This window comes from Aythya marila (genome assembly GCF_965140915.1).
Source record: "Aythya marila genome assembly, chromosome: 3".
NCBI lineage: Eukaryota > Metazoa > Chordata > Aves > Anseriformes > Anatidae > Aythya > Aythya marila.
The window spans coordinates 79,804,627-79,821,402 of NC_139044.1; the positions used below are offsets into that span (position 1 = coordinate 79,804,627).

Here is a 16,776-nt window from a genome sequence, read left to right on the forward strand (position 1 = left end):
AAGCTAAGTTTAAACAAGGTCACTGACAGCATGCTGGCATGCTAGTCCAAAAACCTGCCTAATGTGTATCATTTTACAGGAGCAACCCACAACAAAAACAGAAGACAAAGTACATGCACATGACTCTGCTCTTCACAAGCACTGCTGCAATGACCAGCCACCACTGCAGCACACCTAACTAGATAAAGGCTATCAGAAACCATAATGCTTCTTGGAAATTCATTTAAAAAGAAAGAGAAAGCCATTTTCCATGGACATAGTAATATTACTACTACTTTTTTTTCCAGGAAAATAGCAACCATAAAAATCCATAATATAAGTCCATATACAGAAATAATTCATCATGACTTACTCTTATAATTAACTTTAAAAAAAAAAAAAAAGTAATGCTAAAATTTGAATTGCATGAAACATTCTAATTCTGGCCATGTCAATGAATATTCACATGATGCATCTATTTCTCTATAGTTCTCTACAGAAACTCATATTCTGGCTATTTAATCAGCTGTTCTCCCTTCTTTATTGCAACACTAAACATATTCCTCTTCCACTTCTTACAAAATTGAAAATATATGGCAAAAAAGTGCTACCAGATTCTAATCTTGATTGTTATCCATATGTATAGGTATACACAACTCCTTTATTTTACAGGCAAGGAAACACACTGTACTTTTTTCAGTTTTATGTTTTTATGTAGCTACAGTCTTATATTATCCCAACTACTTTTTTGTTATTGATACCTATGGCGCTATTTATTTTCATTTTGTTGTTGTCTATATTTTAATGAAGTCTAAACATAAGAAAAGGAAACTAAAGTTGTTCTTCATTTCCACAGCTGTAACCTTATTAGAGAAAATACCTACTTTTATTTTAATTTCTTTCATACCAAGATTCATAGCCTAATCATTGAATGTCACCATCATCATCTACGTCTATTTTTTATTTCTCCCCAACTACATTAAGTTAAACTGCCTTGTCAATGAAATTTCACCCATAGCATTTTAAAGAGGAGTTGTTAAAATATTACTTTACTCTGCTGCGTGTTTTTAAACAGTTAACAGATACTATATACCGAAACCTAGAATACACACAAGTTATTGCTCAAATGTATTTGCTGATGAGGTTTTAAATTTTGATTAGTCTTAAAGCACTGAACTGAATATTTAAATATAATTTACAGATTAACTTGATTTTCAAATACCACACCAAAAATATCATGAGGAAACCTTCACCTAATACCACTGCATGTTTCTTGTCACCTGCATTAATGCATCTTTACAATGACTTAGAAACTACCTTCCTTTTTCTTGCAAGAGAGATATTCAGTATGACTTGAGCTACAGGGACAGTTTGGGCTATATACGCAGGGTGACATTTACAGTATTTTTAAAGCTATTTTTTGAGGGCTAATTAATACATTAATTGAACAGAACTTCTATCCTTTGAAGCACATATTGTAACACACAGTCATTTCCTTCCACCTGTCTAGACTGGACTTAGATATAGTATCTGTAATAGCATTTATACATACCATCTTCATCTGTCTGGATAATAGTCTCCTCGCTTTCTTTCCTCCCTTCTGGGTTGGTTAAGATCATTTTGAGACTGACATTCGTGTACGGAGGCAGGTGATCCACAACATGCTGTGGTGCTTTGGGGTCCATGTCCAAGCAGTCTGCCTTGCTCTCATTGCGTCCACAGAAGTAGTGGTAGCATATAGTGACATTGAAAGTGTGGCAACGAGTGATATTGTAACCCAGAGATTCCCAATCCACAGCAATGTGTCTGGCCTGAATCTCAGCAATCTTCAGAGTTTTGGGTGTTCTCATGGGTTCTAGAAAACAGTAAACCAAAGAAAAATGCTGTTAATGTTCTTCATCCTTGCACAGAACTGTAAGATATAGATAATAGCTATAGGGAAGTTAAAACAGAGGATATACCTAGCACATACACAGAAATTACTGGAAGAAGTATCATCCTTTGTCCAGGTACCCTGAAGGGGAAAAACTGCCATAGCCTCCCTGTTTTTTATTTTATTCTTTTTCTGTCTTTCTCTGTAGGTTTCAATTAGTGATTAAGACTTAGTAACAGTGAGAAAAGGAATTGTTAATTAATAGTGTAGCAATTCAAAGCAATTGAGAATACAGACAGCAGATGCAAGAAGATTGACCAAAAGGCCACCCAGCTGTCACCACTGGCTTCCCTTCCTGATATCCCTTCCTTTTTTTTTTTTTCTCTTTTTTTTTTTTTTTTTGTACCTGAGTAAATTAGATAACACATCACAGTGGGGTAAAGAGTCAACAGTCACTACACTATGATTTAACATGCCACCAGGCAATGCTATGTACTAATTATACTAATCACCTTACTAAGCCAGCAGTTACAAAAATGATGCAGATATTAATTAATGTTTATTATTTTGGTAATGAGGCTACTCATTCAAGCAAAAGCCCTGAGAAATATTGCAAAAGTGCTTCTGGATATTCCCATTGTATCCCACTTCTTTCAGACAACCAAAACTTTGCCTGGCCACTGCTTTAAACTGGTAATCTCTGAACTGTGACCTAAGCTCACCTGTTCTCCCCATGTGCGTGTCCACCAGCAGAGGATGTGGGACTCCCCAAGCTGTCATCAATCTTTCATCATCTCTCTATCGTATTCATTTCTCATGCAAGACTAACTTTTATCATTGAACTTAATTAAAATGATTACACAATGAAAATCATGACCATGACTATATATACGCTAGTTTCACTAGAAATACACCAAAGGGATCTTTATACTGAGCTAATGCATACTTCTTCACCAGAGAAAATAGAGCCTGCTCTAGGTACAGCTGCAGCCTTGCGTCCTTGTTGGTGTAAGGTCAAAATAGGTGAGATCATCCAAGGAAGTGAAACATGTCATTTCTCTTTCTGGGCCTAACTGTCCTGTTTAACTTGCATTTATGAAATGAGAGTCCCAACCAGGGTACCAGCCAGCCAAAAGCACAGATGGTATATTGAAATAAGGAAATGTCAATCAGTGTAATCTATTCAGCATGCAGTTTGCAAGACAAACTGCAAACATTTTGTCCCAAGCACCAAAACAACCAAATTCTCCATATTACAAAGGTATTTCTAGAAACATGATGAGTGTTAAGGATCAAAAATTTTGCCTATTTCTTTCCATGATCTATCCTTCCCTTTCGGGGTTTTGGACAAGTATGTTCCCTTTGCCCAGAATTACCGATTTATCATATATATGTGGTGAAACACACAAATGAAAAAACAGACTCCCTGGGCAGTAGCTTTCTAAAAATACTGTATAATGTGACAACAGATATCTGAAGCTGAAAGATATTGTTGAAAAGGTCCTTGAGAGATAAGAGACATGAAGAGAAGGAGATAAAAGGGCTTTTATAGAATAAACAATGGCCAGTGCTTTAGCAAGTACAGACAGGTAAGAGTCAGTTGTAAACAAAAAAGTAGCAACAGGGTAGATCCACTGATGGAGCTGGTAAGAATCTTCAAAGAATCTGCATTTCTTTGGCTACCATATGTACTTAGTTAAAAACAAACTCAGGTGTTGCTTAGGAAAAGTACCACTAATAAATAATTAATTAAATTTAAACATCAGCCTTTTCTCATATAAACAGCAAATTTATTAAAACAAACAAACAAAAAAAGGTTATATATTCTGTGATTTAGATAATTTTGTGGTCTAATCGAGTAAACGTTGTTTTGTATTTTAGGCTTGTTCTTCTGTCTAAAATAGATTGATTCTTGTCATTTTTTTCCTTCATTATACTAATCCAGGTTGTGCCTCCAACCACCCACAACAGAGGCAGAATTCAAATTTGATTTGAAAGTTTACTGGAACCTCTAAAAGAAGCATAATGTGATACAAGTTGTCTGGTCATGAAGGTTGAAACTATTAGTGTTTGAAGCAGACTTTCAGTAACAGAAAATGCACTACATTTTCATCTTGCTTCCGTCCTGGCGAGTCTTAAAACGCATTCACACTATGGGGTAATGGACTTTCAAAAGAGGGAAGAAAAAAATAAGAACTTTATTAATGTTATTTCTTGAAGAAAAATTATTTTACAATTCTATGCAAATTTTACAAATGTGTCACAGTATCAGAGGAGATATTGAAAAGCATCCTTTATTCACCTGTCAAAAAGGAATGAATGAAAGACAGAGTGTGATCTCACTTTCTCACAACTATTCCCTTCTTTGGCAGAAATTAAACAACTTCTGCAATATTGAGATGGTAATTAAAGTCTGCAGTCTCTCAACAGCTTTGGTAAACTCTGCCAAAATTCCCACTGCTCCTAAAATGATGCTTTAAAAACACAATTTTACTCTCGCCTCTGGGCAACATTTATCTCAGGGATCTCTAGAGGTAAAGACCAATTGTTTTAAACTACCACACCACAAAGTCTCCATCTGTAACACCTCACTAGAAAGCAATCTCCCAATAATTATTTTTTCTCAGATAAAACACCATTGAATTTTTGAGCAGGTTTCCCAAAAATCCCAGCACCTCATTAAAAATAATTTTATTCTAGATAGCGGCAAAAGGAAGTGTTCAGCTACCATTTTTTCCTTTCTCCCTCACACTTATGGGACTCCAGCTTCCTGAAACATTTTCTTAATTGTGATTTAATTTTGATTTACACATTTTTTCTGATCCTTTGATATGCTTTCTATACCACTAAACCCCGTAATTCACTCAATCTGTCTTCCCAGTTGTTTTTCCCCACCTTCCCTCTTTCAGCCACAGCTAGAACTTTTATCCAAAATGCCTGGGCATCTAAGTCCTTGACTTCTTGTTTCTTCATTAACCTAATTATGCCAAATCAGCACCCTCTGCCAGGGAGGGAAGAAATAAAACTCTCTCAAAATCTATTCATTTCTTAACCTATCAGCTGGAGTTTCAATAATACTAACAATGGTGGAAAGCCCTTAATATTTTCCAAACGTTAATTACCAATTACTCCCGTGAGACAGGTAAGTGTTGTTAACCTTTTTTTTTAATTTATTATTATTATTTATTTATTTATTTATTTATTTATTTATTTATTATTCCTGCAAGGAGGAAAAGACACAAAAAGGTTAATAGCTTGTTCAAAGCTCCAAGGTGTTTTACTGACAGCACCAGAAGAAAACCGAGTGGTCCCCATCTCCCAGGTCATCTGTGCTCTGGCCACCAGGCAGCAGTGGCTCAGAGCAGTAGCCCTTCAGAGATTTCATTTACACTTGACTTTCCAGTGCCTATGCAGAAATGTGAACTCCACTGCTGGCTCCTCAGCTCTAGTTCCTTCTTAGAAGAGTTCATGCTGTTTTTCTTAGAACAAGTTTGAAAGCATAACAGTGCCCAGACACTAAGTGAAGACCTAAGCATTAAGCCAAGTTATTTGAAAAGCAATAGTTTGGCTTATTCATTTCCAAGTTAATACACTGAGTCAAGTCCTAATGAGGGGGAGGATTTTTAAAGATTTCTTGATTTTGAGTTTAAAAGTGGCAGGAAGCAACACCTTTTTATTGTTATTTAATCCTGTTTTTAAAATTAAAATTGAGAAAGGGGTATTCATAATTTATTTATTTTCAAGTGTTCCTCTGCAATAGAAAACACATTTAACACTGAAGACAGCTCCTTGTGGTGATGGCAGAAAGTATTTTGCCCTCCTGTTGTTGCTAGAAACTCAATATCCTGTGACTGTATAAAGCATGAACATCCTGACCAGCAGGGTCACATCCTCCAAAAGAAACACAGCAACAAGGCATATGGAGGGTTTGGTGGTGTCAGGGTATTGACCTTTAGGTCAGTGAAAATACATAATTCATTCTTCATATGAGAGACTGAAGAAGGAGGGCTTCAGTCCCAGTTTTATCTGCAGACGGTAAAGTACAATTCTTACTAACTGCCTCGTTATGCCCTTCGGTCTGTATGGTTTCCTCCACTAAACCTACCTTGTCCTCCAGAGCCCCTCTCCAGTGGGCATGCTGCTCACTGCCAGACCCCCTGACTGCGGTGGCTGCTTTGACCTCCATGCAGCCCCAGCTCTGCCTCCTGCCCTCGGCACCTGAACTCTGTTGTCTTCCTCCTCCTCACCCTCACCGCCCCTCTTGGCAAACAAATGCTACCATCCGCTCTACGCCTCAGATCCATCACCCAGTCTGACTGCTGTTACTCTCAATTAAAAACAGAAGCACTGGGAGAATATCAAAATAAAAGAAAAAACAATAATAAAAGATCTCTACATTTACACAGACTACTAAGTCCTCATTCCTTATCCAGAAACTGCATTAAGTAAAAGAATTACATGCACGTGCCATTCACTTGCAACAATTTATGGATCAAAACGATTTAACCCAACGTTACGGAATAAAATAAAGAACAGCTTTAGTAATTCTCCAAAGGTTAATAATCCAGGGATAGCTGGCAAAAGAGACAAAACCTGTTGACCCCACACCATCTCTCAACTGCCGGATGATTTAATAAGAAGCTCCAGATAACAGATAAAATGAAATTCAATTTCTTTAGTGCTTGATAAGCAACATGTGATACGACAGGTCAATATCAGAGCCTCTTTGTAGAGATTATCTTCACTTATACAGAAATGGCAGTGAAAACAAAAGCCTTCACAGTTATAGCATAAACAAGGCGAGAGCATGCATTTTCTCAAAATCAATTTTTAATGATAAAACTTATTACCTGAATTACAAATTTCCCATCAAATAAGACTAGGAAAGAATGGTAAGTCCTTTGCTTTTTCAGCCTTTCATTAGAAAGCCTAAACATTGATTGCAATATGCAGTTATCTGCAAGGGGAGGAGGAATTAGGTTTTCTGACCAGCAGGTAGAACACACATTTGTTCGCAGGAAATGGAAAACTATCAGACAAATTTTAAAGCACAAACACTTCAAATAAAGATGGTGCTTCTTGAACGCTGCCATATGCTGTCACCCAGTGCATCCTGCCAGTGTATACAATTTTAATTGGGATTGGCTTTCTGATTTCCAATCCCATCCCCCCCCTTCAACTATTTCTAGTAAGGCATTACAATGAGGAGCTGACTTCAAACTTCTGCTTTACCTACACTGACTGAAATTCATATCACATTTCAAGAGTGACTCAGGTCACTTCTATTGGTGACGTAGAAAGAGAAAACTAAGTGGTAGAATCTCAGGTTTAGGAAGGCAAGATAATGCATAAATTCACACAAGTTTTGAGGGAACTACAAACAGATGTGGGACTTATATCGCATAAAAACTCTGACATACAAAAGCAAATGTATGATAATTCGTAAAGGCATAGAGTCAGTTGGATTTAAGATTGCAACCCTTTACTTTAAAATGCAGTTTCTGACCAAACGTCCTTTAATTATCTTGCCCTGAGACTTTAAAATAAAAATGACAGGAAAAAAATGTCCTAATTTTTCTGCTAATATTCTGTCCGAACAGCCACTGGAATTCCCCAGACTTTTCTTTGTGAGAATATGAGCCTCTCTGTCCCGTGGCTTCTCCTGACCTTTCCAGGAGGGGTCTCTCCTTGGCATGTGGGAAATAAAAGAGGATTATTCTTAGATGTCAATGTGGATCTTGCTGCTTCCTCGGTTCACGCAAGGTCCTACAAAAACAAAATGTTCCCAAAACTAAAAAAAAATATGTTACAGTCCTCCTGCTGTAAAGAATTCTTCTAAAAAGACCACTAATAAAAGCATGTAAGAATGGCACGAGTACACTGGAGAAAGTACAATGACAAAGAAAACAGCTGACAAATGTGTAGTAAGAAAACACTTTCCTCATTTGCTCATTTCAGATGCATTACTCTCAATTATTACTTTTGCTACCAGTGACCAATGAACAGTGCAGAAAGATTTTATATATATACTGACTAAGCTCCCTCACATCATAAAATCAGTTAAGATTGCTGTATATAAAAGCGTATCACTGGTTGAACAGGACTGGACTAAAGTTATCATAAATTTCAACACACAACCGGAGTCTCAGCAAGAGAGAACATCAACTGTGATCACTTCTGCATTTATGTGGGTGATCTGTTAGCATACTCTTTGCCTTCAGTCACTTAAATGTATCATCTAGTATGTAGACATGTGATTTTAAACTCTATCTAAATTCCCTTTATGCCCAAGTCTGAAAGATTAAAAACAAAACCAAAACAAAACAAAACACAGGTACAACATAAATCAGCTGACATAATTTACTTATGGACTTTAGAAGGAGAGAAGTTGAGCCTCAAAAGCACTCTGTCAGTCTCTCCACTGACCAAGAAGGCAACCATGAAAATTCAGAGGTGGACATCTACAGCTGGTCTGATGGCTTGCTCAAAGGCAAGACACATAGTGTGTAGAAGAAAAGCACTGGGGCTTGGGATCTGACACATCCACATTATATAAATATGTTGTATAACCATTACTAGCTGTCTTTTGTACCCTTGAATTGGTTGTCCTCTAGTGGCTGAAGGTACACCACAGAAACTTATTTTCCAGTTCAGTTTCAAAGAAATATGGTTTGAACACGCTGAGACAGCTCTTTGCAAAACAAAGAGTACTAACTGGGGACAAGGAAGAAATTTCCTTCAAAAGCACACTCCTTTAGCAAAGCTAAAGCACTAATATACCGTCTCTCAGTCTCCATTGGAAACAACTAGGCCATGTTATTTGAAAGGGAGCATCCTATAATTAAATTATGTTATGAACAAAAAAAGAAAACCCTAGGTATGTTGATCTGCCCTAGAATACACATGATGAAAACCTTGTGTTTCAAGGATCTAATAATCCAAAAGAATGTAGTTCAGACTCACTCCCTAAGGAATATAAATCATACCAAAAATGCCTAAATTACACTGCAAATCTTGCAGGGAATATGTGTATCCTACTGAGGTATGATTATGGATGCCTAAGTGATGTGCTTGCCAGAGGAATACTTACAACCATACAACTAGAAACTAGGTATAGCTCTTGGCAGAATTTAATCTGTTTGAATATGGCTCCAGTGCTGAAGAAAAGGAATAGTCATGTAACTTCTAAAAGCAATGCATGCTTCTTTAGGAGCTTCTACAGAAAACGTATCTTAAAACAAAGTTGATGTAGGAACATATATGTACGCTAAATAACAATATGATGATAATACAAGAAAGCCCAATTTATTCAGACATCCCAAGAATGCCATGCATTTCAGCCTTATTTCCTTGAAGAGCTCTTTCTTTTTATGACAGAATAGTTCTTGTTTCCTTTTCAAGTTTCTTTCCTCTAACTCTGGCAGATTTCTGAACATTTCTAAGTAGAGTTAAAGGCCAGCTTAGAGTTAAAGGCAAAATCAATTAACAACACTGGCCTTAACTACTTAATGATACTTCATGAATCATTTACTTAGAGCCACAGACTCTTTCTTGCTATCTGTGTGGATTCCTAACCAAACCACAAAAAATCATCCACTAATTGGATCAACATAGACTTTTCATTTGTTATTAGAATAATAACCTATTATCCCAGATACTCCAGTTTGGGAGCATCTGCAATCCCTCATATCCTGAAAAAAATCCCTCATATCCGGAAACAGGACTTCAGTCCTGCATGTAAGTACAGGTCAGAAAGTCTAACCAAGGTATTCTTTATTTTATTATTCTCCTCCTCTCCCCTAAATCTTGTTCCGTGTCACCAGTTTAGACGCTTGACATTTGCCAACCAAATCTGAAAACTCAGGCTTTTAATCTTTTTAAACTTAGAAGCATAAAGAAATAGTGAACATCAAAGAAAGGCAATTCAAATGAAGTTGAAAGAAACCGTACAATCAGGTAATTTCAGCAGTCAGACAGAAAATGAAAAATTAACAGGTATGCATTTCTGTAATAAAAATAGAAGGAATTACTGATCATCTCTTCTTTCAGATGTGTAACATATATAGAATACAAAATAAATAGGGATGCAAACACACAAAAAGAACCCATTTTGTGTACATTAGCATGTCCATCTATTCCTCACATGAAATATGCACCCAGAATAAATAAAACAATAGCATTTACACTATACTAGCAGTATAGATTTATGTTGTTGCTAACAAAGGTTATAATGCAACTGCATAAAAATCCATGAGATTTTTCCCTTTTCATTTCATCCAGCAACTAACTTATTAAGCCAGTTTACAAATCTCTTATTGACCATGTACCTCAGGGAGCTGAAAAAAACGTATGAATTATTACATAGATAATCAGTTGTACTACACTAGTTTCAGTAGCAGTGAGAGGATATTCAATATATTCCAGAATATACCTTTTTGGATGCAAAATAAAGCTGTTCCTACTTCAGAGGTATAGCAAAGAGATTAAATATAACTGCACTACTGACAATTATTTGCCCATTCCCTCTTGATAGTATGTTTATTCTATTGCCTCCATGCATGATTAATAGTTTGTGCAACCTTCACATGTAATCAATAGCTGTGAAGCCCCGTATTAGCTTTAGAGATTAGACATCCCTTGATAATAAATTCAATTGATTCCTGCAGTTTAGCTGCAGAAATCCCACAACATTTTTTTTTTTTTTTTTTTTTTTGAGTTTAAATTAAAAGGAGATATATAGTCTAGGAGCAAAGAGGAAAAGCTGCCATGACCTCTATAAACTCATTCCTCCAGAAGAACAAAACTGTCTTGTATTGTAAAACATGAATCAGCATGTCAACAAGCATCAATCTGCAAGAGTAAGCACAGGGAAAGCCTGACATTTTAAAATTCCTAGGAAACCTATCCAGGACTGCGATGGTGGAGATTAATTGTCTAAGGTCAATTACAAAATTAACAGTGATAGGAATAAATGAACCTTCAACATAAAAAAATAACAAATTAATTAGAGACATGGTTCTATTGAACATGAATGAAAGACTCATCACCTAAAATAACCCATATATATAAATACAAAGAATTTATAATACATATTTGCATACACATTTTACCCACTAACCTAGTGAACTTAACCACTTAACACTATGAAGAAAACATTTACAAACATTTACTTGAATACAAATCACCACATTTCTAAGGTGATATGTTTTTCATTTCTCTCCAATGAACATTCATAAACATCATTTTATATCTTTGTTTACAGACAATGTATTTGGGACCTTAACATGTTTTCAGTATTGATGCAAAATGCCTAAGTTGGAGTAGTGTGAATAAGCAATATTCTATGGATATCATGTCTTCTATGGATATCATTAAAGCTTTCTTTCTCTAGTGTATAAAAATATTGGTCCTTCAAGTCAGGAAAACTATATACCACCATATGAAATAGAGTGACCACAGTCACAGAACACAGTCTATAAGAAACAAAAACAGAAAATACAGAAGAGAGAGTTGGTGAAAGAACTGTTGCCACATTCACCTCTGATGAATGAGAATTGAAAACTGGAAATGAATGAGAAATTAAAACTGGAATTGAAAGCTGGAATCATGATACTCACTTAAAGTTTTTACATACATGTATGCATGTGTGTATGCACACAGGCATTCCCCTACATGCAGATACAACACTTATCCCTCAAACCGCATCCTCTCTCTGCACACTTAGTGCAACATTCTCAACTCACTCTGCCTCTGTTCCCATTTAGCCCCACCTGGCTCCTGGTGCCCCTGGGGCTGAAGCCCCTTATCCCCACCCACCCCTGCAAAGAGCAAAGGATGAAATTTCTCTCTGCTGAACTGCCTACAACTTGGTCCTTCCCATGCTGTGTTTGTATGGCAAAGCCTACCGATAGCTGTCATACTGTGCTCTGGCTCTGCCACTTTGACCAAACCAATATATAATGCAGTTATTATGCACAAATTATACACACACATATATATCTGTCATCTACTGTGTATTATTAAAGTTGGCTGAAACAAAAATTAATCAAGTGGCTTAAAACCACATACCATAAATGACACAGGCAGTGCTACTAATAACATCCCTTGTTATATTATTACTGAGTTTCTACTGTAGATGTCGGTACTCAAGCAAATCAGAATAAGAAAGGATGTATGAAATGCCCTTTCCCACTTATAAAGATACTCTGCCTACAGCAAATCTCAGTTTTCCCCTCCTGGAATACATCTCATTTGTTGCTGTTATGGCTCTCATTTAAATTTTAGATGAGCAGCATATGTTCAACAATGGCTGGTATCAGGACACGATAAAGATCTGAGTTTGAGATTCTGATCTACCTAAGCCTTACTGCAATGGAGAATGGATAAAACCAGATTTACAAAAATCAGGCAGAAACTTGCATTGTCAAAATTATTTTTCCTTTAAAAAACTTAGATGCATAGGATAAATTATTAAGGACTGTAAAAATACACTAACTTACTGTTATAGATTCAAATGATTAAAATAAAAAATGTACAACTGAGCCCTCCATAAATGCACATGAGGATTTTAAAATATTCACAGGATCAATGGAAAATGCAACATTTAAAGCCAACTGAAGCTTCATAAATCTATTGCTGAATCATTCAATGCATATGTTGTCTACTTCTTGTTCTACCTGTGAAACAATACTGGTATCGATTGTTATTATTAATATTGTTATTATTTTACCTCAAATGTCCAAACTTGTGGCTTCTATTGGACAGAAAAGTTTTCCTTAAGTACCTGGAAATTTATTTAGTAAATTGGCTTTATTTTGTTCATAGGTTCATTCAAAGCTAAGATAGTACTGTGAAAATGTAAGAAAGCTTGTGTTCTTCTTAAATGAAGACAAAAATAAAACAGATGGGCAAAAAAAAATAAAATCCTTTGGCATTAAAATCTTAAAGAAAATAAACAACTTTCAAAGGTACTTAGAACTCTAAAATACTGCTAAGGTGCCAAGCAGGCAAATTCTTTTTAAAGCTAGATACCTGACTACCATGAATTTTACCACCTTTGAATTTTAATGAAACTTTGGGACCTAAGTCACTTACCCACCTGCAAAAAAAAATAGTATTACAAATTAAAAAAACCTTCTAAAAATATTGGTCAATGGCCAATGCCAATTCAATATCAAAATGTGATGGCTTACCCTGTGTAAGGAATCCTTTTTCCTTATGCATCTAGCATACTTTTAGCTGATATTGATTACAAAAATTTTATACAATAAAAACTATTCTGTGCATTTTAAGCAACTCCATTTCAATTCAACTGTCCCTTGACATATCTAAGACAAAAAATGTATTGTTGAGTAAACAGGAAAAGCACTGCTATAATTTTCTAATGTAACAGTCATTAGATGAGAAAATGTAAATAATTAGAAACTACAGTCTAAGCTTGTTAATTTTCAGAGGAAAAAGGCTTCTCTGAAAAGTCCTTTTACGTGTTTGCTTTCAGAAAGGAAAAGGATGATAAGGATAAAAAGCTTTTTATTTTGGCTTTATTTGCCCACTGTCTGGGCAGAATTCATGTGTTGTTGGTTCTCTTTCCTGCAATCATCTGGCTACAAAGGTTTTGCAAGGCCATTGTGGGAATGGGGACCCAGTCCTGCAGAACCCTGTGGTCCTGCAGATGCCATTGCTCAGACCGAGTCCAGGTCTGTAGAGCGGAGCTCTTGAGCTCCTTTTCCATGCTGTGGGATAGGGGCCTTGTGACAAAGAATGCAAAAGTAGTGAAAAAGCCTCGCTCACCAATGGAGGCACTGGCAAGCTGTGGAAGTACTTTCTAAAATACACTGTGAGCTCTAAATAATATATTTCCATTTAACATTTAACTGCATAAAATACTCTAAGAAGAATTGTCCTGCTGCTCATGTTCAATCAGCTAGTGTTTCTCAGAGCTATTGTTTTCTGGCTAAGCAGAAACTTGGAAAATGTAAAATAACTCACCTATAGCAAAACAAGGTAATTTGTTTTAGAAACAGCTTTCGCTTTGCAAAAAAGGTGGCAAAGCTAGCAATTTACTGGACCCAGAAAAAGAAAAGGATTTTAGATTTTGTTGATAGTAACTTCTACTCCTTTTAAAATGAGATGTTTTGTATAAAATGTGATTAATTAATGAGCAGTTGATCTTGCTTCGTACAGAACAGATGGTGTTGCTAAATGCAAACCCAACAAATGTAGTTTTCATTCACATGCAAATGTAAAGGATTAGTTCTTCACTGGAAAAAGAGTCACCACTCTTTACTATGTCTTTTCTTATTCTAGGATATCTATCCAGTCCATGCTGTCAGTCATATTGAATAATTTTACGTTTTTACTTTCAAAAAGATATTGTACTAGCACAGTTGTCTTGGCTTCACAGTTACAGCAAAGCAACTGCTGATGTGATAGTGAGACCAGCACTACTCTAAGTCACCCAAGAGAGTGTCAATCATGCTTGCTGAGTAAGTGGAGCATTAAATTATTTTTTTATGCTGATGTTGTACATGCTGAATCACTGTCATCATACAATCACAACAGAATGCAAAAAAGAAAGGCAGCCAATTAGTCAAGTCAACGCCACACAAGCACACATGGGATAATTTGCAAGTGCAGGCTAATTGCTGGACACCAGCTTCATGTCACTTAAAATAGATTTATTGCTGAGTGTAATAAATGCTCAAGAATAAAAAGAACAGCAATCTCCTCCTCCCAACTTATTACTGAAATACTTAAAAAAAAAAATGCTGTCTGTTCACAGTTTTAGAGCTAGCTTCTCTGCTGTAATTTTTTTTAACCTCTTTTAACTGTTTACCTTTTAGAGAATGGCATAACGCACACACAGGCTATCTACTACCATCCTGTCTTGTCGTCACAATCAACCCACCAGTTCATAACCTTTACTGACAATCACAAAAATCTGCTGGATTAAAAATCTGCTGTGGAATGTCTTTAATATCTCTAGAAATATAAAATTCCTCAGAACTAGTTGAAGACTTACAGCTTGTGAAATGGTTTCTGGCTTACATTCCAAATATACCTGATTCTTTTGCTTTCCCTCTCAAAATGACCCTATTCATATTCCTACCCACACCCATTCATACCAGCTACTGATTACCAGACTTAATTTCCCACTACTGGCCACATTCTTTATAACCATATTTTCACTTTCTCCTTGAATTGACTCTTGAAGTTATGACAGCCTATGCCTTCCCAAATGTATTAGACAAAATTATAATACACAATTACTTGAGATACAACCAGGACAACAACAACAAACAAAATACTCATTTGCTTTTCCCAATAGTCCCTCCATGTCTTGCTTTTGACTTGCATGACTGGAATAGAGAGCGCATGACAGTGTCATAGAATTCAGCTTGGAAGGGACTTCTGGAGGCCATATAACACAACTTCCTGCCCTAAACAATTATATCAAGTTGCTCAGGAACTCATCCAGCCAATTTCTGAATATGTTCAAGGAGGGCGATTCTTTATCTTCTCAGGACAACATGCATACGATATGAATATACCCAAATATAGAATTTATACATGTAAATGCAACTTCAAGTCTCGGGGTGATTTCTACTTGGTGTTTGGAACAAAACTCCAGAGGAGCAGAGAATTCCACAGTTTCCTACAAAACCTCAGACTCTACCTTCACACCAGAAAGCACTCCACTTAAATTTTACCTTGTTTCACCTTCTCTGACATACAGCTTTGCAGTTCACAAAATAACAGAAGCATTGCTTCCTATAAAAAGATATTTTTTATTGAAGTATGTGAGTTAAATGTGCAAAAAATTTCGAAGAGCAGAATTTAGGTCTCATCTTCCCAAACTGCCTGATAACATCATATACTTTGCTCATTGCCCCATTTAGATAACATCAGGCACTTTGGGAAGATGAGAGCTAAATTCAACAGAACTGATGAACCCCCTTTACTCTGGTCAACGTATTTTCCACCATTATTTAGAGACATTTGACGAGGGGCAGCTCTTGAAACAAAATGGGTTGAGGTTAAGCTGTTTAATTTAATAACCCTTGGATTACTATACATATCTTCCAGAAATTTGTAGCTGTATTTTTTTCTTCTTCTTTTCTCTGAGAGAGAGAGAGATTAAGTTGTTTTTAACTTCTAGTGGATGTGGTAACAATTCAAGAACAGATCTCAATCATTACAAGTGTGCAGTGATGCAACTAAGTAATTGGCCTTCTTAAGAAAAGAAAAGATGGGAAAGGCCATTTAAAATCTGAACATACAAGACACTGAAGCCATTATTTTCACATCTACACAAAATCATACATGTCAGAGTCTTGTGAGACACTGGCTAATATCCTTACACTTTTCTGATCTGTTCTGCCACTGTAATAAGCACTATGATTAATGAAATTTATGCTTTCAGTCTGCTTTAACTGCTATACTACCAAAGCAGTGCAGAGCTCTTTTCAGCATTACAACAAAATGAGTAATCTGTATTAACTGCTTGTGAGCAAAGGTTTTTATGCAGCGATTGAAGAGGCTGATAGAATATGTGACTTTCACAGCTAAGCATTTAAATCAAGCCAGTTACTGTCAGGGAGAACTAGCTTACTTAACAATGAGGTCTACCATCAGATATTTCTGCCAGGCTACAGTAGGGCTTCAATGCTGGCTTATCTAAGTGACACATGGTCTGCAAGAATGAGGGCATGTACTCTGAAAGGAGAGAGCACAGGTTGTATTTCAAGCATAACTCCTGAATGGTTTCAGAGAAAAAAGTCACCATGGCTATAGAAATTTCAAAGCAAAGAGCAAATGCTCTACTCACAATTTGTTTCCCAAGGAATGATCATCCCTCAAGAAACACATGCAGTAAGTATTTCATCCAAAAAGGACAACAGACTGCTTGTCCTCTTTTGGACACA

General features: G+C 36.2%; 1 protein-coding gene across 5 annotated transcripts in view; it reads right to left on the reverse strand.

Annotated features, from left to right (window-relative positions):
• Positions 1 to 16,776, reverse strand: part of PTPRK (protein tyrosine phosphatase receptor type K) — a 413,945-nt gene that overhangs the window by 99,415 nt on the left and 297,754 nt on the right. For all 5 annotated transcript variants that reach the window (XM_082758357.1, XM_082758360.1, XM_082758356.1 and 2 more), the window contains exon 8: positions 1,532 to 1,834. In XM_082758357.1, the coding sequence (XP_082614483.1) occupies positions 1,532 to 1,834 (303 nt within the window). The remainder of the gene's footprint in view (positions 1 to 1,531; positions 1,835 to 16,776) is intronic.